This window comes from Lampetra planeri, chromosome 16 (genome assembly GCF_965212315.1).
Source record: "Lampetra planeri chromosome 16, kcLamPlan1.2.h2, whole genome shotgun sequence".
Classification (NCBI taxonomy): domain Eukaryota; kingdom Metazoa; phylum Chordata; class Hyperoartia; order Petromyzontiformes; family Petromyzontidae; genus Lampetra; species Lampetra planeri.
This window is the reverse complement of record NC_136122.1, coordinates 11,341,493-11,366,703: the sequence shown is the minus strand read 5'-3', so window position 1 is coordinate 11,366,703 and position 25,211 is coordinate 11,341,493. Positions and strand designations below refer to the sequence as shown.

Sequence of the window (25,211 nt, the reverse complement as noted above, 5' to 3'; positions counted from 1 at the left end):
TAACCCTCACGATCTGGTCAATAGAATAATACAAATCACATTTATTCAGCAATATGCAAAATACAAAAATTAAGGATATTTGGCAAATATGTAAAAAATAAACTAGCACTTACATTAAATTATTGACACTATACACTATGTAACTTCCAAAAATGTTAAAGAAAATACATTTAGTGGTTGAAATGGACAATTAGCAGTGTTTAAATACAAACAGTTCATATGTCAATTACACTTAAAATCCATGACCCATAACCCTGGAACATAAATCAACGTGATTTTTTAAAAAGCCGACATTGCAGAATATAATTACACTTTATAAAAATGTCTCCATCACATACCTTCTGAAAAGTTATTTAAAATCTGTCGGCTCGCAACTGGCAATGAAAAAACGCCATGCAAGCTTTTGTTCTTTTTGATGATGGGAAGAATGTGTTCAGTGATGGTGGGGTGGCTTTAGTTGGTCCTTGAGAAGGCCTTGCGGAGCCAGAGGGAATCCTCGTAGAGCCGGGGATCGCCCAGTCTGAGTGCTGTCCGCTTGTAAAAGTAGTAATAAAATACCGCTGCTGCACGTGCAAAGGGATACAGATGGTTGTTTTAACCAATGTTTTAATGGTCATTGACGAGGCCGCAGCAGACCGGCAAGGGATAAAATATAAAAGTGTTTATCTTGAACTATACGGAATCTCATTTTGCGCTTACTGAAAGTTAGCTAGCTCGACTCACCAAGTCTTTGAAAGACGAAGAGTGCTAGCAGTCCATCAGTCCACTGGAAAACACTTGATGGAGGCCAACGCACATGCTTGAGGTGAGAACAAAATGCCATTCAAGTTTGATTTACATAGCACACAAATACATCTCAAGATGCTGCACAGAAACAGCATATGCAGTCATTTTTGTTATTTAAGGTTCTGTGACTTCATTCTAAAACTTCGAAAAATACGTTTTACAAGCTAAATAAAATGGAAGGGTATTCCGGGGTTAAGTATAAACCTCTCAGGTAATGTGGAAAGGGCAATAACACAAGATGTTTAGGAGTCAAAAAGGCATGGGAGAGGTGATGGCACCAATGGCATTCGTGGCCAAATCCTGCCCGCTAAATAAAAATGCATGGCAGTGCTCCCCCCTAAAATAGGAAGTAAACAGTCCATTATATTATCAGCAGAGCAGTGCGTCAATTTGTATGCGTGTCTCCATGTGTATCGGTATACAACTTTTACATTTGGCTTCTTATATCCTTGTCTGTCTTCTATCCTTGTTTTACGACAACTCCCGGCCTCCTTCACTTGCCCCGCATACTTCTTCCTCAACCACTTTCATTGGCCTATCCCATAAACTATTTTATTCTACAAGTCACAGGGATAAATTGCATGGCATCTCATCAGAGATTGTTTTACCATTGTATAATACATCAATAAGCAATTAAGAGTACACACCATGAGAGGCTACATTTGTCTTTCAAGGCATATAACGATCTATGGACTCGTAACATAAATTCTTGATACATGCATCCAATTATAAAAGCAAAAATCTTAATTTTAATGCACATACATAATACAGTAGTTCAAATACATCCTCTGCATGAGGCTCTTGTATTCACATGCATTGTGGGTCTTATAATAGTTAGATGTCTCTTGTTACATTAGTTGCCTAACCCTGTGCTCCACTCACCACAATGGCAAAGAGAATCGGTTCATGATTTATGACCCCTGAATCGTAAATTCTTTCAAACGTGAGGTTGGAGAATCATTACAAGACTAATGACCACAGCTGCCGCATGCATCGTGAAGGGTCTAGGCCAGAATAATTTGAAATGTTTTTTTTTTCCAACCTGAGAACCCTGGTACGGGCTACTCACATGGATATTACTCCACGTGTGGATGAATATCTCAATACAATAGGATTTACACCATTAAAAAAATCTGATAAAGCCCAGTGGAGGTTTGATGATTCACTCTCGGTGATTTGATGAACTTTTGTTATTCGGTTGAATATTTCTTTTGACAATGTCATTCACAATATAGAGGTCGCTAGTGGCTATGTGAACCCTTTAAAACTTGCACGTAAAAAACACATTGATTCTTAAGCAATTAAAAACATTTATCGATGCATTGTCACTACTCTTCAGCACGTGGGTGTTTGTGGGGCTCATTCCCGAATGGGCCCCAGCCACCCCGAGGATGCCCTAAAATGTGATGATTGTTGCCCTTGCTGTCCAATTGTTGTTAGTGCTGGGCCCCAGTTGCTTTGTTCCACACTGCGACTCAAGTGTTGCGCTCTCCCATGGTCCCTGCCCTGACCGCACCCCTCCGCACTTTCCGTTTACCATCATATTTTTTGTCCGGTGATACGAGTGCATTTATAAACTACAGCATATCCATTGACTTTGTTGTTGTTGCTTGTAAAATCAATCATGAGCTTCAACGCACCATGACCCAGACGTGGAAGGCAATGCTGAGGGTTAAGTACAGGGCCGACGCGAGGATGGTGGCCTTGAACTTTTGTATGAGCACGCTCACGAGCCCGGCTTGAAAAACGAACGTGTTGAAGAACATCAGGAAGATGATGATGACGTTAAAGAGGATTCCAGCATCCTGAATACTGCAATGCAGAACACAAACATAACTATGTTACGTTAACATTGACAGCACAATTCCATACATTACAAAACAGAAAACATTTAATACACAGCTAATATCACATCAATTATTATTTTAAAGGAAAATTTTCGTATACTTTTTTGTTCATTTATGCTTGTTTTTTGCACTGAAATATGTTGCACAATTACGTTTTAGTTTTTATCCCAGGTCCCTATTGCATTACATTTTTGTCTTCATGACCACTCAATATATGTGCACAGTCCTTTTGTAAATCCACCGATGGATAAGGACCTGCTCACTCCGTGCAGATCTTTGGAGGATTTATCTTCACCATGCTGGTCAGCGTGGGTGGTGAAGACGGGGACAACATTGGAACATACAAAGTACTCTACAGTACAGCTATGTATGTTGCTACACTGTCCTCTCCAAACAAGGTAGCTCCCTAGCAGTGGACACCTATTTCATGCATGGTGGTCTCCCATACAATCCCAAATCTGCTTATGTTGTGGGTGACCTGGTCATAAGCACTTCATACTTAGTGAGAACACAGATTATATATACTAACTATGCTAACAGCATGAGGTACTTTCATAATATTTGCATCGATTAAACACAATCTGTCGTTTTTTTTTAATTCAACGTTTAACACACACTTTTAAATCGTTTTGCACAACACCATTCGGCATCAAACAACGAAATTGCAGCAAACAATAAAACGCGGGTGAACCACTGCACATCGCGGCACTCACATGAAGAGCACGAGCTGAATGACTTTCTCTTTGTAGAGCAGCTCCGAGAAGGAATTCACCACCAGGTCGTAAATGATCAGAAGGAACTGCACGGTCAGGACCAGGCTATAGTTCGTAACCTGCAGCATTGTCCCTGCGCTCTACGCGGGCGGACGGTTGTCTGACGTTAACCCCCACCGCTCGATCTAATCGTTCTTCGCGCGAGTCCTGTGCTTCCCAACACGGCTCGATCGGCCACAGTTCATCCCTCTTGATATGGAAAATCTGCAACGACAGTAGGCAGGTGGTACTCTCTTGACTTTCTTCAAATAACACCATTAATAACGGCACCTCCAAGCACACAACCCGCATACCCGTGCACATCCATTCGTGTACTCATCTGGCGATGTAACATTCGTGGCTAAGGCTAAGCTGGCGCACACTGCATTAACTAAACACTTAACTAAGTGAAGCCATGTTCGTGCATGCAACAGTAACGCGCTCCGCTGACACGGGCTAAATATAGGCTGTAGAGCCATGGCGCGCATCTTTGGCTAAGTACCCTTAATTCCCTTACACAATCCTAAGTCCCATACCAGTGGCGGGGCACACTCAGCTTAATGGCAGCGCCGTCTCGTGGTCATTTGACAAGATAACATTGTGTCGTAACCCTCCACCACCCGACACGGCCAATCAGCAACAAAGTGTCACGTTGACAAAAGACGAATCGTTCACTACTTTAGCCCACCGGTGTGTTGAAGAGTGAATCCACAAAAAACACAAAAACTGTAAATGTTGTGGATTCACTCTTCAACACACCGGTGAGCTAAAGTAGCGAACTATTTGTCTTTTGTCAACGCGACACTTTTTTGCTGATTGGCCGTGTCGGGTGGTGGAGGGTTACGACACATTTATAAATAACGCGATCTAACCCAATCACGTTTATTATGAATAATATTGATCGCGAAAGCCTTAGTGTTAAAGATAACCTATTGTTGCACACGCGAGTGACACGGCAAATGACCATTCAGTGAATGCGATGACTGCGACGGTAATTATTTTGATCGCCGTATGATGTGGCTTTTTTTGCGGAATACGTTTATCTCTCTGTTAGCAACCCTGCGTAAATAGTGTAAAACAATACTCCTCTGGCAGAATGTACATATTAAAACATACTTATATTTAAATATACATATTTAAACATTACAAAACAATACTTCGTGATATAGTACTGCGTTGGCAGTGGTGTACAAGCAAAGATAAGAAAAAAACTCAACATATTCGCCAATAACACTGCCTTAAAAAGAACATACAGTAATAATAGGCGACGTTTCGGACAATGGTTCTTGTTCATAACACAGAGAGAGACCAGAACATTCGTATTTTTGTAACTTGGAAATCTGTGAAAAAGAGCTTCATAGATCATCGGATTCCTCCTGTAGTCTAATTAAAGATTATGATAGTGAATGACACAAGTGAAACCGCTACACTAAGACTACATGTACAATCTAAATACAGATTAGAAGTGGAGTCGGATAAGGTGACACGCTTTCGAAAAAGTTAAAGTCACAGGGGCAAAAAAATGTTTTCCGAAAAATTTGATTTCGAGGAATGAACGCATTACGATATAAAGTGTATCAAAGCTATAGAGTACTGGATATCTATATAATACTACCTGTAGCTAAACGTAGTATATATAAAAAAAAATACACGTGAATTAATGTTCACCAGTTTTATTGAAGTCCGTTACGCAGAAGCAAACTAAAACACCGATTCATTAAACAGTTTCGCAGAACCCCGACCCTCGTAGGCCGAAGCCTCCCGATTTTCCTAAGCGCCTTGCCGGGAACCTCGCCTCGGAGCCCGCGGAGCGGCAGTACTTCAAGGATGCGGTTCTCTGGAAGCTCCTAAAGCTATCAAAGCTTACAATTACGTTAACGCAAGCACACAACACCGCATCATTACGCCGCAGCGTTATCCGTATTCATATCCAATAATATAATGATAAAACATCAAATCATTACCAAATACCTCAGCGTAGATCCCACGTTGGACACTTTACACTTTGTAGTCAACACAAATCACGCTTCACAAATACAACCAATGGGATCCACGACTGGCACCGTCACGTGAAGAGCTTGAACCAATCAAACTGCGCCGTACTCGAGGGTTACGCCTATACGCTTTATGAAATCTCGCGTCGCCAAGCTAAGCAGTTTACGTGACGTCACCGCCGTTGCCGTGGCTACCGCGCATGCGCAGAGACGTAGGAACGATCCACGCCCCCCCCCACCCCCTTCATACCGCAACGCGATTGGTTGACACTTTGACACTTTCTCTACCGTCTGTTTTTTTTCCCCTGTGGCTACCGGTTCTGGAAGCAGGGGATGCGATCGAACATCGCTTCTTGTGCATGGAAGGTATCTTCCGGAAGAGACCGGGTAGATGTGTCTTCCTTTACCGGTAGACGTCTTCCTTTACCGGTAGACGTCTTCCAGTTTCAAATACAATAATTATTTTATACCTACGTGACTTTACCGAAATAACCAAAGAGTATGGATTCATGCAGTCACGAAAGCTTCAAATCAAGATCTCGCTCTCTCTCTCTCTACCTATTCCGGTAGATGTCTTCCGGTAGAGTATATTCCTGCCGGTAGATGTATTCTGGAAGAGCCCTATCTCTACCGGTAGATCTCTTCTGGAAGACTCTGCCTCTACCGGTAGATCTCTTCTGGAAGACTCTGTGTCTACCGGTAGATCTCTTCTGGAAGACTCTGCCTCTACCGGTAGATCTCTTCTGGAAGACTCTGCCTCTACCGGTAGATCTCTTCTGGAAGACTCTGTGTCTACCGGTAGATCTCTTCTGGAAGACTCTGCCTCTACCGGTAGATCTCTTCTGGAAGACTCTGTGTCTACCGGTAGATCTCTTCTGGAAGACTCTGTGTCTACCGGTAGATCTCTTCTGGAAGACTCTGCCTCTACCGGTAGATGTCTTCTTGTTTGTTTGTTTTAATGGCCCCACGGTAGACCTCTGCCGCTTCTGGAAGATGCTCCGGAGTCAGGCGGCCGTGTCAAGTGGCGAGCGGTCGAGGCGATGGCGGCTCGCAACTTGGGACTGGAACTCGGTAGGGACTTCACTTTCTCCCCGATATAAATCGGTACAATCAGTCGTCCGTCTCGGCGCGCATTGACGCTTCACCAACAGCTGCTGCTGCAGGTTTTTGTTCGTTCTACCTGACAGACTTACAACTTTCACGGTGCTGTTGTTTTGGTGCTGGGCTCCTGGCGTTTTTGGCAATTTCGGCCTTTGCCGAACAACCGCGATTTAAGCAGTGGGCTACTGTGTGCGAACAGTAGCTCGTAATAATAATCATGCAACAGCCTTTGAGCCACTGCTCTGGATAAAGGCCTCCCCACATCGTGTCGGTCGTGGGGCTTGTTTGACCATACTTCACCACGATGGTCAACGCCGGTTAGTCAATAATATTTGGAGGGTGGGACCAGTTCTGATTGTCATGCGCCCACCGATATTAGCCGTGGCCCCGAATCAAACTTGGGCCGCCGGGTGTCGTAGCATAATGCGCTAACTGCTGCGCCACCGCTCCCACCACCGTGGTTACGATATCTGGCAGAAGGAAGGAAGCGATGGCGAGGTGGGCGCAGTGACCATGTGCGGCATTGTGGCGGATTTATATTGGCGCAAACTAACGCAAACAGACCTCTATCATGGATAATATTAGTCGCGAAAGTCTGCTACGTGGTCAACTGGGTCATAGGCGCTTTGTGGTAGGAGACTTTTGAACCAGGTGAGAGTCCGTTGAGATTAAACATCTCGCTTTCAAGAGAGACCTCGGTGATTCGTCAATCAGTTCTAACATGCATGGCATGTGCAGAGGAATTGTGCTTTCAAGAACTATATATATGGAGCAGTGGCAGAGTGGTTAGCGCATTTTGCAACGAGTCCAGCAACCTGGGTTTGATTCTCGACCACGGATAACATTTACACTGAGTGATAACCCCCCTTTCAACGACCTTCCGAGCATTTAATGTCTCATTTCACAACAAGCAATGTACCAAATGGGAAATTTGTATATAATTAATCAACCTTTGAGATATATAGGCTTGGTTCTTTCGGTAAAGTCACCTAAAAGGGAAATAAAAAATATATATAAAATAATAAAACAATTTCTTTAGATTATTTTGTTTCCCTTCTACGTGACTTTACTGAAAGAACCAAGAATATGAATCCCTGCAGTCACGAAAGCTTTAAATCAAAATTTAATCTTTGAGATGTATCGTACGCTAGTTTTTCCTTGGTGGGTAGATCACTCTCTCTGTTCTGTAGAAGGGCCATTGCTTGAAACGTCAGCCTGTTATATATTCATCGTGTTATAATGCATTGTTCATGATGAATGTGGTGAGCTACGGTGTGCTTGTTTACCTTAGAAAAAGCGGTCCCTCTGATTAATAAACATGTATTCAAAGTGGCTTTCAAAATAAATGAAGAAAACGTAGCATCGCTAAGGGGAAAGAGGTGGGAAATAAGAACAAGAGGTAAATGGCATCACTGTAATACCCCTGGTTTAGGGCTCCCCCCTTTTATTTCGCAAATACGTCGTCACTTTATTAACGTCGCTACCTGATTTGCGCCCACTAAACCTACACTTGCTGACAGCATCGTCCGTCCTTTCTCGTATCTGTCGCCTCTCAGCCTTCGCCTCCACCTACCCCGCACATAAACTACTTTACGTCGCGCATAAAGAAATGGACTGTTCTGCAGAAGACGATGTAAAATTTACGTGCAGTATTTTGGTGATTGGGAAAAATTGCTTTGATTTACGTCGTTTCGATATCCGTCGCAGTTTTCAGGAACGCTTCCCGGACGTAAACCGGGTTTTTACTGTACAAGCACAGAGATAAACTCCAACCGGTCCATGCACAGTTAACAGATGGCCACTGAGAAACATCGGCAGAGTCCACAAGTGAAAGTCCAGCAACATGATCGCAAAAAAAACATGGCCACAATTCCAGAACACCCCCTTCACCACCACCAATCCTCAGCAAACCCACACCGCACGTAGCCAACACCCCCTTCACCACCACCAATCCCCAGCAAACCCACACCGCACGTAGCCATCCGTAATCATCAAACAACCACCAACCCACACTACACACGATCACCACCACCAATCCCCACCAAACTGCACTGCCACACTTAAGACAGTGACAAGGTCCCATGAGCGATAATTGTCATTGAATGTCCATTGCATTATTGCGCTTATTTTACTCCACATCTCAATAAACTTTTGCTGTTGAGCACGTTGAGATATTTTTGCATTTAAATGTTAGATAAATATAGTGTAACCTAAGCATGAATAGATTTCAGAAGTAGCTCTGTGATGTTCGCCTCCACTCGAGATCTGAATGGATTCTTCATGACGTGACACCAACAGCTCAGTTGGAATACAATTCGTGGAAACACACATTCATAAAAAGAGCGTAAAGTATAATTTGCAAACAACACTGGTTAAATGAACGAAACTGATGTAACGGGAAGGATTTGTGTGTGTGTGCTCACTGCCTGCAGACCTGGACTGGGTGTCCCGCGTGCAGGTCAACCTGCCGGCCGTAAAGCTGCGTGCCGAGCAGCTACAAGCCCGACGTACCGTCAAGAAGCAGTGGCAGGTGAGGTGTACAGCGGTGAGGTGTGCAGCGGGGGTTCAGGATGGCCATATCAGTGCCCCTGAGCCAGCGCCACTGAGAACTTGGGTTTAGCTAACCTTCGTCAAGACGTGCTCGCCCTAAGGTGCTTCAGTGGCTCGGTTCAGTGGAGTGCTGATCTGGCGCAACTGAGAGCCTGAGTTTGAATCCAGGCAGCTGCCTGTGATTAAATTAGGTTCTCAAGTGTAAGTAAGTTGATGGTCTCAGCCTGGTCACCGATGACTGCATATAGAATTAGTTGCTGCGCTCAATTTGGCTAAATTCCAGGTTTAGAATCACTTTCATTCTCGAGTTAACCCCCTCCCCCCCCTTCACGGTGAATAACCCCTCGTCCTGTGAAGTTGGTTGGCGAAGCTGCTGACCCGAGCATTTGGTGACCTCCCAGGCAGCATGGCTGCTGAAGGCCGTCACCTGCATCGACCTGACGACCCTCTCTGGCGACGACACGGCGGCCAACGTGCACAGGCTGTGCTTCAAGGCCAAGTGGCCGATCCGCGAGGACCTCCTGAAGGCCGTTGGCATGCAGGATAAAGGTGGGTCTGTGGTGGGTTGTGTGTGTGGCTCTGGATTTAAAGACGAATGTTTTTGCTTAAACGTGTGCATGCTTTTTTGTACATGTTCACTACTAGGCAGTTAATGAGTCACTCCCCCCACGATTACATTTTTCTCATTTGTGGTTATGATTCGATCAAAAAGCGTTTGTTTTCTTAACTTATTATAACATCCGCATACCATTTGCATACATACTAAAATACTCCATTCACATATGCATTAATCTATGCATATCAATTTTAGTCAATGGACCAATGAATGCATCATTATGTCTAACATGTTTAATCACTTTTGAATGATGGATTATAACTAACTCTAAGGATGTCATCATCATCAATGATGTAAGTGATATCCATCAATGATGCAATCTGAGTCATATAATAAACGTTATGTATATAAATCATGATGGTGAGTTAAATGATGATGATGATGATTATCATCTAAGAATATAGTGGGGTGAATAAAATAAAATAAAGGGATTTTTTTCCATCTTTGGCAACCTTTTTAATTTACTGCAATCTGAGTGAGAACTATGGAGTCATGATTCACAAATGTGTTGATCCATTTGTTGTATGAATTGGATTCTTTAATCAGCCCGACGTCGCAATAAGATCAATAAAATGAGTATCATTGTGTCATAATTTTAGTCGTGGTTTCCTACACAAAAACTGGTCCCTGTAATATTAATGTGGAGTTTTCACCAATTAGCTCTGCCAGTGGACATAACCACTGCCCACATTTTCACATTAACGTTGGGACATTGACCCCATTGAAGGAATGTGTCAGGGAATACTTGTGTCTTTAAAGGAGGGCGGCAGTATGGGTCACATGACCTCGGTGAGCTGTGTAAACCGTATTTTCCATGTGCCCAAGTTGTACGTGTTTATCTTGCAAATACATTGGATTTGAGAATATTTTTTCCCCTTTTTTCTGCCAACAAAACAGGTGTTAAGATGTTAAAACACCAAACTGAAACCTTTTACAAGGAATCATGTCTGCATTAACCACAATACTTGTGGTCAGAATGCAAACAAAAAACGTACTCCCCGCGTCTATACTCCCCACCTTCACCAACCTGCACTGCCAGCGTGGCGGAGTTTGGTCAAGCAACCCTCATCACCCACACGGCTTGTGGATCCACAAAGAAGGCTGTACGTGTGCATGTGATGATGTCGTGCGTGCGTGAGGTTTGCATCTGCCCACTTTGTATTCCTGCAGGGATCACGGTGGGGGCCGTGTGTGTTTATCCGTCTCGCGTGTCCGACGCTGTCAAAGCTCTCAAGTCCGCCGGGTGCGACATCCCAGTGGCATCCGGTATTTAGATTACTCGCCACCCATCGCGCTCACCGCACGCTCACCATGCACTCGCCAGTGTGCCACAAACCACACCCACCACGCTCGCACCACGCACGCGCACTCTCGCTGTGCTCACCACACTCACTACGCACCTGCTGTTCTGTCACAAACTCAGCCACGCTCACCACACTCGCCACGTTTCCCACACTCTCACAGCACGCTCGCCGGTGTCACAAACTCTGCCACGCACACCACACTCGCCACACTCTCACCACGCTGTCTCACTCTCGCCATACACGATCGCTTCACTTGTACTCGCCAGCTTCCCACTCCACTCACTGTACAGTCCCTAGCCCTGTCTGACCTGACCTTCATATGCGTGCTGCTCGGCCTTCCAGGAACAAATCTGCCGCGAGGATAATTGGCCTTTTGCCGGCGTTCACACTTTTATGCGATTCAAACGCGTTGTTGGTTTCGGCACATTTTCCCATATTTGCTCCGACAGGTTTCGCATAACACGACACTCAACAAGCAGTGCGCACAAAGTGAACTGCCGCACTGTGATTAATTCCTCCCCCCCAGCGGTTATGTTCATACTCTTTGGTTTTTTCGGTAAAGTCATGTAGGTCAAAAAAAAAAATGAAAACAACTAAATTAAATCACGACGTTTTAGGCGCAACACAAGCGTCCGTCATCACCTGTCGTGATTTAATTTAGTTTTCATTTTATTTTTTTAGCAACGTGACTTTACCGAAAAAAACAAAGAGTATGAATCCTTGCCGTCACGAAAGCTTCAAATCTAGAATTAGGTTATGTTCATGGTTAGTGAGAATGTACACGTTCTGTCGCAATCGAACACGCGTGCGTGTGCGAACTTATGTTGCTGCTGCGCAAGTGTTCATTTCGGTTTTTACCGGTGGAAACGGCTCGCAAACGATATTTATTCATCATTGCGAACATCTTATCTTAGCAGCACTAATTGGATAATGGAGAGGAACATTTCCAACATGGTAACACTTTCTTACTAATTTTAACACGCCCAGTAATTGGTTGTGAGCCCTAATTATTTTTTCCATTATAATTGGTTAATGCTGATGTGTGTTCTAATGTGCGGTTGTCCGCCAAAGGTAATTGAAAGTCCTATTAAGTCCTTTAATCTCTTGCAGTGGCTACGGGGTTTCCTGCCGGGCAGACTCTGCTCAAGACCCGGCTCGAAGAAATCCGATTGGCCGTCGCCGACGGAGCCAAGGAGATTGACATCGTCATCAGTCGGGCGCTCGCCCTGACTGGCCAATGGAAAGGTAGTTGCCGCGTCAGGCTGGCCAATGAGAAAATGGAATGTGGCGTTTTGACTGGATGGCCAATGTGGGCAAAATGTGAAATTCCGAAAGTAGGCATGTAATTACGCACCACCCACGCTCCAATAATCTGATGAATTGTTATAAACAAAAATACTCGGAGTAGCAAGGTTAGTTAGAAGGAATTTAAAGATGGAAAGAACAATAATATAAATAATTGGGGAATGCACACTGTTATGGCATGGACATGTCAGAATAATGCCACCAAACAGCAATGGCAACGCTGGTGAAATTAAACAAAGACGGGGTACGACCAAGAAAAGGATGGACTGATGGAGTGGAGGAGGCGGCACAAGAACGCAGAGATTTGACATGGAACCATCAGCAACAGATGGGCTTTGATGGTGATTACTAACAGTGGAGAACTGCTGCCTGCTGCTAGAATTTCGGAACCCAGCAGCCACTGTAAAGGGGCTTGTCGGTCGAAGAAGAGCACAGCGTTGTTAAGACGCAAAAGATCATGCGTGCGTGCGTTCACGTGTGTTTGTGTGCGAGCAGCGCTGTATGAGGAGATCCGAGCGTGCCGCAAGGCGTGCGGAGAGGCGCACATGAAGACCATCCTCGCCGTCGGAGACCTGGGCAGTCTCACAAACGTCTACAAGGCCAGCCTCGTCGCCATGATGGCCGGTATGCACGTGGTCAAGTACAAGCCTATTCTTAGGTTTTTTCGGTAAAGTCACGTAGGTAAAAAAATGTAATTAATAAAAGTAAAATTAAAATAAAATTAAAATCACGACGTTTCGGAGGCAACACAAGCTTCCTTCTTCAGGTGGAACCGTCACAGCACGAAGACGGAAGCTTGTGTTGCCTCCGAAACGTCGTGATTTTTATTTTATTTTAATTTTACTTTTATTAATACAAAAAATGTACCTACGTGACTTTACCGAAAAAACCTAAGAATATGAATCCTTGCAGTCACGAAAGCTTCAAATCTAGAATTAAGTACAAGCCTCTCTCCTACATCCTCTGCTGGATGAGAGCCCCTCGACCATGCCGTGCGGGCCGTGGGGGTTGTTTGACCACACGTCACGCACGCTGCTGGTCATTGCAGCTTCGCGAAGGCGAGGAGTGTCGGCGTCAGAGCATGGTGCAGTCCAACAATGGGTTTTTCTGCACTGCCGTCTGCCGACAACGTAGCCCCGCAGCAGCCAACAACACCCAGTTTCATATACAAACACCTATCCACGCTCAACCCTGCTGAGCTTCTGAATTCTGACACAAGGCAATGGTAGGGTAAGGCATTTGGAGACAGCATGCGGGAACGAAGCAGTGAACCCCCCCATCCCCCTCATTTTGCCACAGGTTCCGATTTCATCAAGACGTCCACGGGGAAGGAGGGGGTTAACGCGACGTTCCCCGTGGCGCTGGTGATGGTGCGAGCCATCCGCGACTACTACCACCGCACTGGGAACAAGGCACGCGACACACCTCGCTCCCACAGAGCACACGCGCATGTAGTCCTCGCCATGTGGCTTGGTAAAGAGAGCCGGAGGGGCGGGAGGGGGCTGCTCCAGGAGCGGTTCAAATATATTCCTCGCCACGGATTTTATTTTCATCTACAAGGTTATTGTCCGTAGATTTGCTCTTGACACTGGTAGGAACCTCTGGTTACACCAGCCCACAGGGGATTATTGTGTCCGTCCGTCGTGCAGGGAGGGGTTGGGTGGGGAGGGAGGGGCTGGGTGGGGCTGGGTGGGGCTGGGTGGGGAGTGGAGGCTCGGGAGGGGCTGGGTGGGGAGGGGCTGGGTGGGGAGGGGCTGGGTGGGGGGTGGGAGGGGTGGGGCTGGGTGGGGGGAGGGGCTGGTCACCCCGTGGTGCCCTTATAAAACTCAACGTTTAACCTACTCACGCCGGCTTGTGCCCGCCCTCACAGTCGGGCATATTTACGGAATACATCATGCCGCCGTTGACCCTTAGCATTTGACCGAGCAACCCAACGTTCCTACCAGCTCCCTCCGCAGGAGGAATGTGTTTGGTCTAAGCCAGGGGGGTCGGCGGCCTGAGGCTCCGGAGCCGCACGCGGCTCTTCATGGACTGCTTCGTGACGTTATTCATCAAGGACCAACGTCTTGTATTCACGTGCATTGTGGCACTTGATATATAGAATTTTGTTTGCAAAATGCGACAAAGAGTGGCTCTCATGGTCTAGCCTGTTATTACCATGAGACAATCCTAAAAACCTGCGACGCCCGTCTGATTGTACATTAATAGTTCCCAGCTGTCGCGTACAATTTTTATCAAAAGCATTTAATGTAGCTGCCCCAAAACATTTGTAACCACCTAGTTTCGTCTCTTAGCATCTCCATTCTACTATCTCTGGCCTCATTTAAACTGACTATTCAAATCACAAAAGTTTTAAGTGTGAATGTAATTTTACAGCATGATTGCTCTTGTTACATCCGTAATTGTGGCTTTGATCTTGTCTGCCGGTCGAGTCGCCCTTGAAAAAGAGCTTCTTTGCTCGGTGGGCTCTACTCCGTGGGAAATAGACTTGGAATTCTGAATTCGCCACGGATGTTATCTGTGGATGGGAATTGAACTCGACTCTCTGGGTTAATAATGCAGTGCACTGCGCCATCGACTAAAAACGATGTCCTTTATATACCCTGGAAAGCTTCAGTGCGGCTGAAAATTATTTTTCACGAGGGTCCTTCATTGGGAATATGTATAGATGAGAAGATTTCTTGTTGGAGGCAGTCCAGCAAGGTGGTTTTAGATGCTGTGTGTGATGCGTTCCAGTGTTTTCCCCGTGTAATTGTGGGTATTCTGATATCAAATTGAAAAGAAACAAAACCACTGAGAGTGGCCATCGTGCGAATAATGGGGCCTGTTGCAGGGACTTGATCTGTGGCGCCATCGTTCAAACGTTCCCTTTCAGGTCGGCTTTAAGCCGGCGGGTGGCATCCGGAGCGCAAAAGATGCCCTCGCCTGGCTGGTGCTGATCAAGGAGGAGCTGGGCAACGAATGGCTGAGTCCTGAGCTGTTCCGCCTGGGTGCCAGCTCGCTGCTGACCGACATCGAGAGACAGGTGGGCTTGGCGATAGCGTCACAGAGTCCACATTCTTCGTCACTGCTTTTGGTCATGTGTGTATGAAATCTGTCATCAACATCGAACAAAGGCGGTCACTGCATCGCGCACTTTCAAATGGCTTCTGTGACCGTCTGGAACGCTTTTTCTTCCGATATTAGGAAGCCACTGGAGCTATGCACTTTTAAATCTAGATTGAAACATTTCTTTAGAACTGCTTTTTGTGTTTAGTTTGTTGTCCTTCCCCCACACCTCCGATTAGCACGGTTGGCTACGTGCAGTGTGAAAGAAGTTCAACACATATGCATCATCTGAAGCATCCTTGTCATTGTCAAGTGAGACAAAAAAAACCCAAGCTTTACATAATAGGTGACATTTCGAGCAATGCCCCTTTCTCACTTAGCACCCAGAGAGGCCAGAGTGATTGAGTGAATAACAGTTGGATACAGCCATCGTGTCTCATTCACACATTCCTGCGAAGGAGGGAGCTGGTAGGAACGTTGGGTTGCTCGGTCAATAGCCAGGGTCAACGGCGGCGTGGTGTATTCCGCAAATATGCCTGACTGTGAGGGCGGGCACAAGCCGGCGTGAGTAGGTTAAATGTTGAGTTTTATAAGGGCACCTAGGGGTGACCAGCCCCTCCCCACCCAGCCCCACCCCTCCCACCCCACCCAGCCCCTCCCCACCCTCCCCTCCCCACCCGGCCCCTCCCCACCCGGCCCCTCCCCACCCATTTTTGGATGCACGACGGACGGACACAATAATCCCCTGTGGGCTGGTGTAACCAGGAGGTTCCTACCAGTATAATGTACTCCCATCCATACACCATCTGCTGCAGCAACTGCAGCTCAGACAACAAACGCTGCTGGGAAAGACTTGTCTCGAAGCTGCCTACGCTGACAACCAAAAAGTACAATTTTTGTACTGGAATAATGGACTTCCTGGATATTAATTGTATATTCGAAGTTGACTTCGTGTCCATTCATTATGTATTTGTCAAACCTGAGGTCAATTATAATTACAGCAACATATTGTAAACTGAAGACCATAATTACGTAGGAATTCAAATTATTTGATGAATTATGAATGACAAATATCCTGTTGTGATCGATCTCAGGTCTGATATGTTAAATAGAATTGGCCTTTTCATTTTGCAAGCAGGGAATGCGTGCGAAGACCCTGACAGTGTGAAGCAATCATCACGATGGCACAAAGCCACCACAGTGCCATTACCTTGCGGTTAATTCACTACCTTATTATCTCATTGTTGCACGAAGCATAATTAATGAGATTATAGACACAGCTCGCACAGCCAATCAACCAGCCACTGCAAATAATCTGATTATACAAAGGCTACGTAGGCTCCCTGGTTCAGGGTATGGTGTATTGTCTGGGGCTAAGCAAAGTACGTGTGTACGTTGAACTTCTTTCGCACCGTACGTAGCCAACCGTGCTAATCGAGGGTGCGGGGGAAGGACGACAAACTAAATGCAACAAAAAAGTTAATGAGTATTCTATACGTTCCCTAACCCATGTACACCAGTACCTCGTGGTGCGGTGTGATGGGCGCGTGGTCACTGAAGAGCCAGTGTGAGATGCGATGGGTCAGTGTCAGATTGTTCTTTTTTTCTTTTTTTACAAAGTGCTGGCGGTGGTTGTCACTTTGAAGTAACCTTGTGCCAAATGTGACGAGAGCAACATGGCCAGCCCCGCTGTCCGTGGGGTCGGCCGTGGCTGTAATGGCTTCCATTGGTGTTAGTTTAATCGGCGTATGAAAAATAAGAGTAGGTTTTACTCTTTCTGGCAATAAAACAGGTGTTAAGATGTTCAAATACCAAGTAGAAAACCGTTTCTTCAGCGTGTTAGTCCCAGTATAGCCGACGACAACATGTGGAATTTTAGTTAAGTCTCAGTTTGTGGCTTTAATAGATTAATTCATTAAATAAAACGCTCACTAAATTAACACTGGCTCCCAGAGATAGCCGTGTCATCATCTCAACATGAAGCACCAAAAGCATCCAAAGATAAGATTATTCTGTCTCCATGCCACCACCGTGTATTTATTCTCATCCGTACAGTCGACATTTCCTGGGTGAAAGGGTTATAGGCAGCTGTGCCCTGAAGCTGATTAGTGAGGACGAGAGAGAGCTCACCCTTGGCACATGGAAGGCCGTCTGAGATTAAGACTGTGATGCCGAAGGGTTCATGCCGGAGCGTGCGAGACCGGCGGCCGTGACCGGTGTTGCACGCTCGTTGCGCAGCGAACCCGAAAAAAGACTGCCGATTTTCAAAACTCGCTAATGCGGCAGCGTTAAGGTGAAGAGGTCATCTCGGCGGAGCGCTGCTGGTGCCGTCACGCCTCGTCGTCGCATGTTTGCTTGTGCTAGATCCTGTAGTTATGAGGTTGATACCTGGCCATCAAGGTCCGTTCCTGCGGTGTCTTCATCACCACCATATGGCTGAAGGTCTTCTCCTTGGTTGCTGAGCCCTCTGGGTGCCACTCCATTGCCTGCCTCGGTGACCTGTCCCCTCGTTTGTTTCTACACGTGTGCCCCACCAAACTCAACCGCCTTTAATCTTTGTAGCTGTGATCTGCTACAAACTTCAAAGTTGCTTACTGCGCAATGAATGTGTGTGGATGTTGAACTTCATTTGCACCGTATGTAGCCAACCGTGCTCATCGGAGGTGCGAGGGAAATAGGATCCTCCATAAACACAAGTTTATTTCTAGATGCTCTCTAACCCATGCAGTAACATGGACATTACTACTGCCTCAAACACCTCTCTTCATACTACAGATGACATTCTTAATTTTACATCGTGGTCTATTTAGTATGTCCAAATTTACTCTACTGCTGGATGAAGGCCCCTCCCCAAGCCATCTCCATCTCTCACAACCTCGCGATGCAACAATCCATGCAGGTCTTGCACACGAGCCCTGATTAGCACGGTGAGCTATGTACGGTGCAAAAGAAGTTCATACATACGAGCTAAATTTCGATTTAAAGCTTTCGTGACTGCAGGGATTCATCTTCTTGGTTCTTTCGGTAAAGTCACGTAGAAGGGAAGTAATAAAACAATAATAATAAAAAACATAATAAAATAATTATCACGACGTTTCGGCCACAACGCAAGCAGCCGCCAGGTCTATGGGGGAGATAGCGTCTCCATTCAGACGCTGTCTCCCTGACAGACCTGGTCTTCACCTGAGGACGGCTGCTTGCGTTGTGGCCAAAACGTCGTGAGAATTATTTTATTATGTTTTATTATTATTTTATTATTTCCCTTCTACGTGAGTTTACCGAAAGAACCAAGAAGACATACGAGCTAATTTCATTGCTCTATCTCTGCTGTAGACGTCCTCTCAGGCACGTTCCTTACCTTGGCTGCTACTGCATCATGAGCCCCGACCATCGGCCATCATTCCCTGACACACGTCCTTTCCAATCCCACTATCCTTTCCTCTACGTCAATATGATTTCTCTTAACGCGCACGTGACTACCTAAATACACAATGTCATCTACTCTCTCCACAGCCTCATTTCATTTGATAAGTGTGCATAGGACCAATCAATTCCTAACCACTGCCGTCAACTTCATTTTAGAGTCAATCACATCGAGAGCCCAATGTCTGGCCTCTGCAATTACAAATGCCAAAAGAATCTGAGGAAAGCGCGAAAAGTTTCACTTTCACACATTCGCCCCACAATAGCACGACTTCCCCAGCGGTGCTTGACAGCGCACGGGTGGAAGGTGGTGATCAGGCTCTTCTCCTGCCACGGCTATAGACAGCTTCATTGACACACATGGGTTTTATTTTCCAGAACTGTTTGCAGTCAGATACACGGCTCTGTGGAGTTCTACAACGCTGCCCACTCTCAACAAGCAGCATCTGTAATGTCGTGTCGCGTCGTGGGACGTTACTCGAGCCATGCTTTAAACGATGCTTTGCACTTCAGTCGCGCTCCCGAGCCGCAAGTTTTAAACGAATGGAGTGATCATTGTGTTTGAGTTATATTTTTCGAGTGCTCTTCACGAAGGGTGCGGAGCGGTGGCGCAGTGGATAGAACACTGCGCTATGAACCTGGCGGCGACCTAAGTTCCATTCCCGGCAGTGGCTGATGTCAGTGGGGAGAGATGTCCGAAACATTTCGATATTTTACTAGGTTATTTAATTTTAGTGTGTCCTCCTGATTTTCAGGCTTACTTGCCGTGCAGCACCACGTCTGTTGACCACTCATTGATATGCTAATTTTTTCTCTAACCCCCCTCCCTCTCTCTGCCTCCGCCCCCCCCTCTGTCTATTTAAGGCCACCCCACAGAGACGATCACCCCTCTCTGTTACCTGTGTTGCTCCCGCTATGTATCTTGGTGATATCTGTCTGCTAATATGTCTATAGTTTTCTGGTTAGATTTTATGTCGCTATTTCATTATACCTGATGATGATTGCTTGTGTTGCAGTCGAAACGTCGTATTCTATTATTTAATTTAATTTATTATTTTATCTTTAGACGTGACTTAACCGAAAGAACCAAATAATAATTCCTGCAGTCACGAAAGTTCTAAAATTAAGATAGAATCATCAGAATCAGAATATGTATTTATACTGGAGGAATCCGATGAGCTATAAAGCTCTTGTTCACAGATGTCCAGTCCCACATCCCTAGCAGGGGCATCAGCAAGCAATTGCAGTGTTGCACCTCAACCTCTTTTGTTAACTAAGCTCCCCCCCACTTCCCCACAGCCGCACAATGAGATGGCATCACGTGGCGCATAACATGCAATGTCATCTTACTGCGGGGAAAGTAGCAATACTCTCCCTTATTACATTGTTTATTATCAAGCGATTCCAAGAACAAATCCATGTTGGAAAGCGTTGCAGAATCCAAGCATATGCATACTTTTTCTTGTTATATTTATACATACCTGCTTTTTTACTCATATTTAACATTTATTTGTGTTTCTGCGATATATTCGACTTCTCATACGAGTCGGTTCTTTTTGTTTCCGATTTCTGTTCGCTTCATTGCTGTGCATTGTTTCCTTCGGCTTTGCTATTGTTTTTGTCAAAAACGGCTCACTCTTGCAAAGGAGGCCGTCCTGGTGGTCTCTAGAGTCTCTGGACCCGGTTCTTTCCGTGTGAGCTTGACACGGCCCCGTTCTGTGTCTTTGCAGATCTACCACCACGTCACCGGCCACTACGCCGCCGCCCACGAACTGCCCATGGCTTGACCCATGGCCCCTTGACTTTGGACTCCAACCCCATCCTCGCCTGCCAACTTCACCAGCATTCCAATCGCACTCATCATTCTCCCCAGTCCTACCACCCTCGCCAATTATTAATTTCTGCCCTGATTTAACCTTTTATTTTGACATTTAATTTTCAGCATGTGACGCTGGGTTTTTTCCATTTTAAATGCAGGTGAAAGCAAAAAGATTACCAATGTGGGCAACAAACGTAAATTTGTTAATTGTCACTGCTGGTTATTTTGTTTGCGGTCTTGCTGCTGTACAGCTCTGCAATGCATTTTGGGGTTGTTACCGCGTGCCATTCGGCATGATGTCTGACGTTTCGCTCTTAAGTACTCGGACCTTTAGGAAGTAAACATCAATAAAAAAAACAATTCATTCCCAGAAGAAGCTCCCCATATATTTGGAGCTAAATATCCGATATGATGCCGAACAATGCGTGGTACAACCCTGGAGAGAACGCATCGGAGAGCTGTTTAATTGATCTTTGTTACCTCTTGATGTCTGCGGGTTTTATAGGTGTACATTCCACAGCATAAACGAGTGTGCATTTTTCGGATGGGCGGTTGTGTCAACCGAGACAAAGCAGATGTGGGAGGGATGCCCCTAATCTGAGCCACCATTAAGCTATGTTAGTGTTCAACCAGGCATGTTTTCATGTTTCATTTACGAGGATTAGCCCTGTGAGCCATGCGGCTGTTAAGTCGGGTGCAACCGCAACAAACAAAGTATGAACACGTAACATCCCAAAGCGACGACGCGCAATAGAAACATCCTGGAATCAACCAGCAAATATTCAAACAAAAAACGTATTAAAGCGCTGTGCAAAAATCCCAATGTGGTGCAAGCCAACCATACAAAACAACACATAACCTGTGTCCGTGCCTGCATAAAAGCAGTGTCCGAATTTGCAGTGTTGTGGTTGCAGTCTCTTGAGGGTCAGGCTGTGCAAAACTTTTGCATAATTGGTGTGCCAGACTACTGAGCAGCACAAACCTGCGACACGCGCGGTAACTTCAGGAGTTTTTTAATTCACTCGGAGAGAGCCGAGCCAAGAGAGGCCATTGTCACTGTCACGGGAGGAAGTTATCTGCAATTCTAGTCCCAGCCTCGACAGACTGCGGCTCTCTGCGTGTGTGAGAGGAAGCAAGGAAAATAAGTAAACAAATACAGGACATTGCTATGGGGCGTGTAATTACGTATTGCTTCAACGATATTGATAATTGAATTCCACGTGGGAAAGAAGGGATGTTATTCTTTTTATTTGTATGCGTTGTAATGGTCGACTGCGATGTGACTCCTGCAGGGTTGACCCTGGATATTGGGATGCGTGACCACCGGGCTTGAAACAGGTGATGTGAGCTGCTGTGGGCTGATGTGGGGCTATCCTGTCAGCAGAGGGCAATGCGGCAAAATCCATTGGATATGTGCTCCCAAATGGGACATTTAACACATTCCTGTGGAGGGAGCTGGTAGGAACGTTGGGTTGCTCGGTCAATGGCCAGGGTCAACGGCGGCGTGGTGTATTCCGCAAAAATGCCCGACTGCGAGGGCGGGCACAAGCCGGCGTGAGTAGGTTAAACGTTGAGTTTTATAAGGGCACCACGGGGTGACCAGCCCCTCCCCACCCAGCCCCTCCCTGCACGACGGACGGACGGACACAATAATCCCCTGTGGGCTGGTGTAACCAGGAGGTTCCTACCAGTGAAAGTGTATTCGGGAAAAATGGAAGGAACCGGAAAGAGAGGAAGACCTAACGGAGAATGGCTTAACGACGATGACGTCAGAGATTGGTGCCAGAAAGACGACGCACAACTTGACCATATTGGTACAGGACAGGAAAGTGGAAACATAAAATATGCAGTCGACACCTCTGGGCAATCTGCCCATGGGGATAGTCATGATGATATGCTCCAACGTCTATGAGCTCTTTGCCAACCCACACTGACCAGCGTGGTGAAGTATCACATTACCCTCGTGGAATTGCCTTCAGCATTTGATTGACAAGGGCTGTATAAAGATGTACGTACAGAAAGTATAAGCGGCATACCAAGGGTGCACCACAAGGCAGCAGGAGGGTTGTGGCTGAGGATTCGTGCCTCTTCACACTCAGGACCCCCCCCCTTCCTGTTGACGATTTGTTTCAATCAGTGGTGCAGCGCCAGACGAGTTCACAATCCCCATAATAGCGGCTGCAAGAGAACACTTTGATCCCGAAGTTGTGGCTTTTTTCATGCCATGAGTGCGTGAATTCATCATCCGCTGTGCGCGATTGGCACTCTTAGCATTGCACGATAATCAGCTCTCGTCAATGACGACGAAAACCCGCCCCATCACAACAGATTAATACTCCACGCTGGAAAACCAGAAGTGTCAGACAAGACACGAACAATGTGGAAAATGCACACGGGCGTTCGCACCTACGAGTAGCACGGGTTGGCTACGAACGGTGCGAAAGAAGTTCAAATTCGCCGATTTTTTTTTTGCATACGCACGAATGGTCGCGTGCGTTTTGCACGTTGTTGCGTCTTATTGCACGGTTGCTTGCAGCCCTTCGTCAATCCACTGCTATGCGGAACGCCTCCCCGCGCGTTGCCGATGATTGAAGGTGGTTCGACCACATACTTCGCCACTCCGGGCAATGTGAGTTTGGTGAGGGAAAGGAGGCCAGGATCGAGGATCGCCTCGGTCATTAGTTCGCCACCGACCTTAGCCGTGGCCGGGATTCGTGCTCGGCTAACCGCGTTTGCAGCACAGCGCGTGAGCCGCCGAGCCCAACAAAACTGCACGTGTCGCCTAAGACGCCCATTAGCATATTTCAAGTGGTACATCAAAAGCGTGCAATATTCGAGTCACATCGCTATCTCATTAAACAATCGTGTTTTAATTGATCAGAAGCTTGGCACGGCATACTTTTGAATGTTGCATGAGGGTATAAGGTAATCTTCTGTTTAATTTGTTCCCTTTTATCTCAAATCAAAGGCTCGCGTGAATTTATAAAACTATGAATAAAATTATGATCTGTAAGGGACCAATGTTTTATGCGGTTTCTGCTCGTTTCGATGAGGATGTTCACTCCGTGCAGCAGCATCATCAGCAGCAGCCATCTATCCATTGCTCAATGAAAGCCTTAATCCAGCTTAACCTGCTACACAAGGCGATTTCATCGCTCCATCTTTCAGCAGCCCATTGACCAATTGGAGTCGATGTAACCTGCAAAGATGGAACTGTCCTGTGCCTAAGGTCAACGGCTCGCACCTCAACAAGGTGGTGTCTGGGGTAGTGCAGCAAGTAGGTTCCCGACCTGTTATCTGTGCGGAGTTTTGAGTCGTGCCCTCCCATATACATGTGTAGTGACTAACTCGGAGACGATAAGACTTGGATGCACTTTTATTTCACGAGCACCATCGGTAAAATACATACCCTACGTGGGTAAATAATAAAGTAATATAAATAATGATTATTATTTCTATTGTTTTTTACTTAAATGACTTTACCGAAAAAAAACCTACGAGTATGAATCCTTGCAGTCACGAAAGCTTCAAATCTAGAATTAATACCCTACGTGGGTACACACTATTACTGTTGCTAGCCTATACATCTCTGAAGACCTGTCGTGGAGTCACAACACTGCATCACTGGCCAAAAAAGCCCAACAGCGCCTGTACTTTCTCCGCAAACTGAGAAGAGCAGGAGCCCCGCCCCCCATCATGCACACCTTCTACAGAGGCACCGTTGAGAGCATCTTGACGAGCTGCATCACCGTGTGGTACGGCACCTGCACCGTGTCCTGCCGCAAGACTCTGCAGCGCATAGTGAGAGCAGCTGAGAGGATCATTGGTGTCTCTCTCCCCCCTCTTCTGGACATTTATAACACCCGCATCACCAGCAAAGCAATCAAGATTGCAGGTGATCCCACCCACCCATCTCACAGCCTCTTCAGCCTGCTGCCGTCAGGGAGGAGATTGCGGAGTCTTCGGGCCAAGACCAGCAGGCTCAAAGACAGTTTCTTTCACCAGGCTTTCAGGAGACTCAACAATTCCCTACCTGCTCTACCATCACTCCCCCCCCTCTGCCCACCCTCCCCCCTTTGCCCCCTGACCCCAACCCCCACACACACATTCACTCGTACATCCTGATCTCTGGACTGCACATTGCACTACATCGCACTACCACGTCGGTTTAAATATCTTATTTCTTTAAATACTTTATTTAAATAATATTTTACATTTTATAATTCTTGACTGTTGTTTATTTTAAGTCTATTACATTTTTGATTATTTATCTTGTGTTGATCGCCGATTGTTTATTGTTTATTTATGTCTGTTAATTGTGATTCATTTTTTAATTGCTTGGTTGCACCGTGGGACCAAGAGAGAGGACTGTAATTTCATCTGTGTTGTATGTTATGCATGTAACACACTTGACAATAAAGTGACTTTTGACTTTTTTTGACTTTTTTTTTTATACACAACTCTAACCGTCTAACACTGACGGCACTGAACCGAGACCGCCAACTATCTGGCAATGCAATATCGAGTGCAGACGACAGCGATGATGGCGACGATCTTGACCAGCACGACGGGGATCCCACTCCAACGACAGCCCCGAGGCCCCCCCACAGGGGCCCTCTTGTACTGTCAGCGTGGCCTCACTCCGCTCCGGCCACGCCCCCTTTCT

General features: G+C 46.1%; 2 protein-coding genes across 2 annotated transcripts; one reads left to right on the top strand and one right to left on the bottom strand.

Moving 5' to 3' along the window:
* Positions 1-17: 17 nt before the first annotated feature.
* Positions 18-5,468, bottom strand: TMEM138 (transmembrane protein 138). The gene is made up of 5 exons (XM_078601584.1): positions 5,357-5,468; positions 3,347-3,610; positions 2,427-2,598; positions 724-799; positions 18-563 (listed from the first exon to the last, which is right to left on the bottom strand). The coding sequence occupies exons 2-5, from the start codon at positions 3,472-3,474 to the stop codon at positions 454-456; spliced, it is 486 nt and encodes a 161-aa protein (XP_078457710.1). The 5' UTR covers positions 3,475-3,610; positions 5,357-5,468; the 3' UTR covers positions 18-453.
* An 882-nt stretch (positions 5,469-6,350) lies between these two features.
* Positions 6,351-23,422, top strand: DERA (deoxyribose-phosphate aldolase). Its single transcript, XM_078601581.1, has 9 exons — positions 6,351-6,450; positions 8,913-9,010; positions 9,432-9,579; positions 10,817-10,912; positions 12,061-12,195; positions 12,751-12,879; positions 13,555-13,667; positions 15,131-15,280; positions 20,457-23,422. The coding sequence occupies exons 1-9, from the start codon at positions 6,420-6,422 to the stop codon at positions 20,511-20,513; spliced, it is 957 nt and encodes a 318-aa protein (XP_078457707.1). The 5' UTR covers positions 6,351-6,419; the 3' UTR covers positions 20,514-23,422.
* The last annotated feature ends 1,789 nt before the right edge of the window (positions 23,423-25,211 follow it).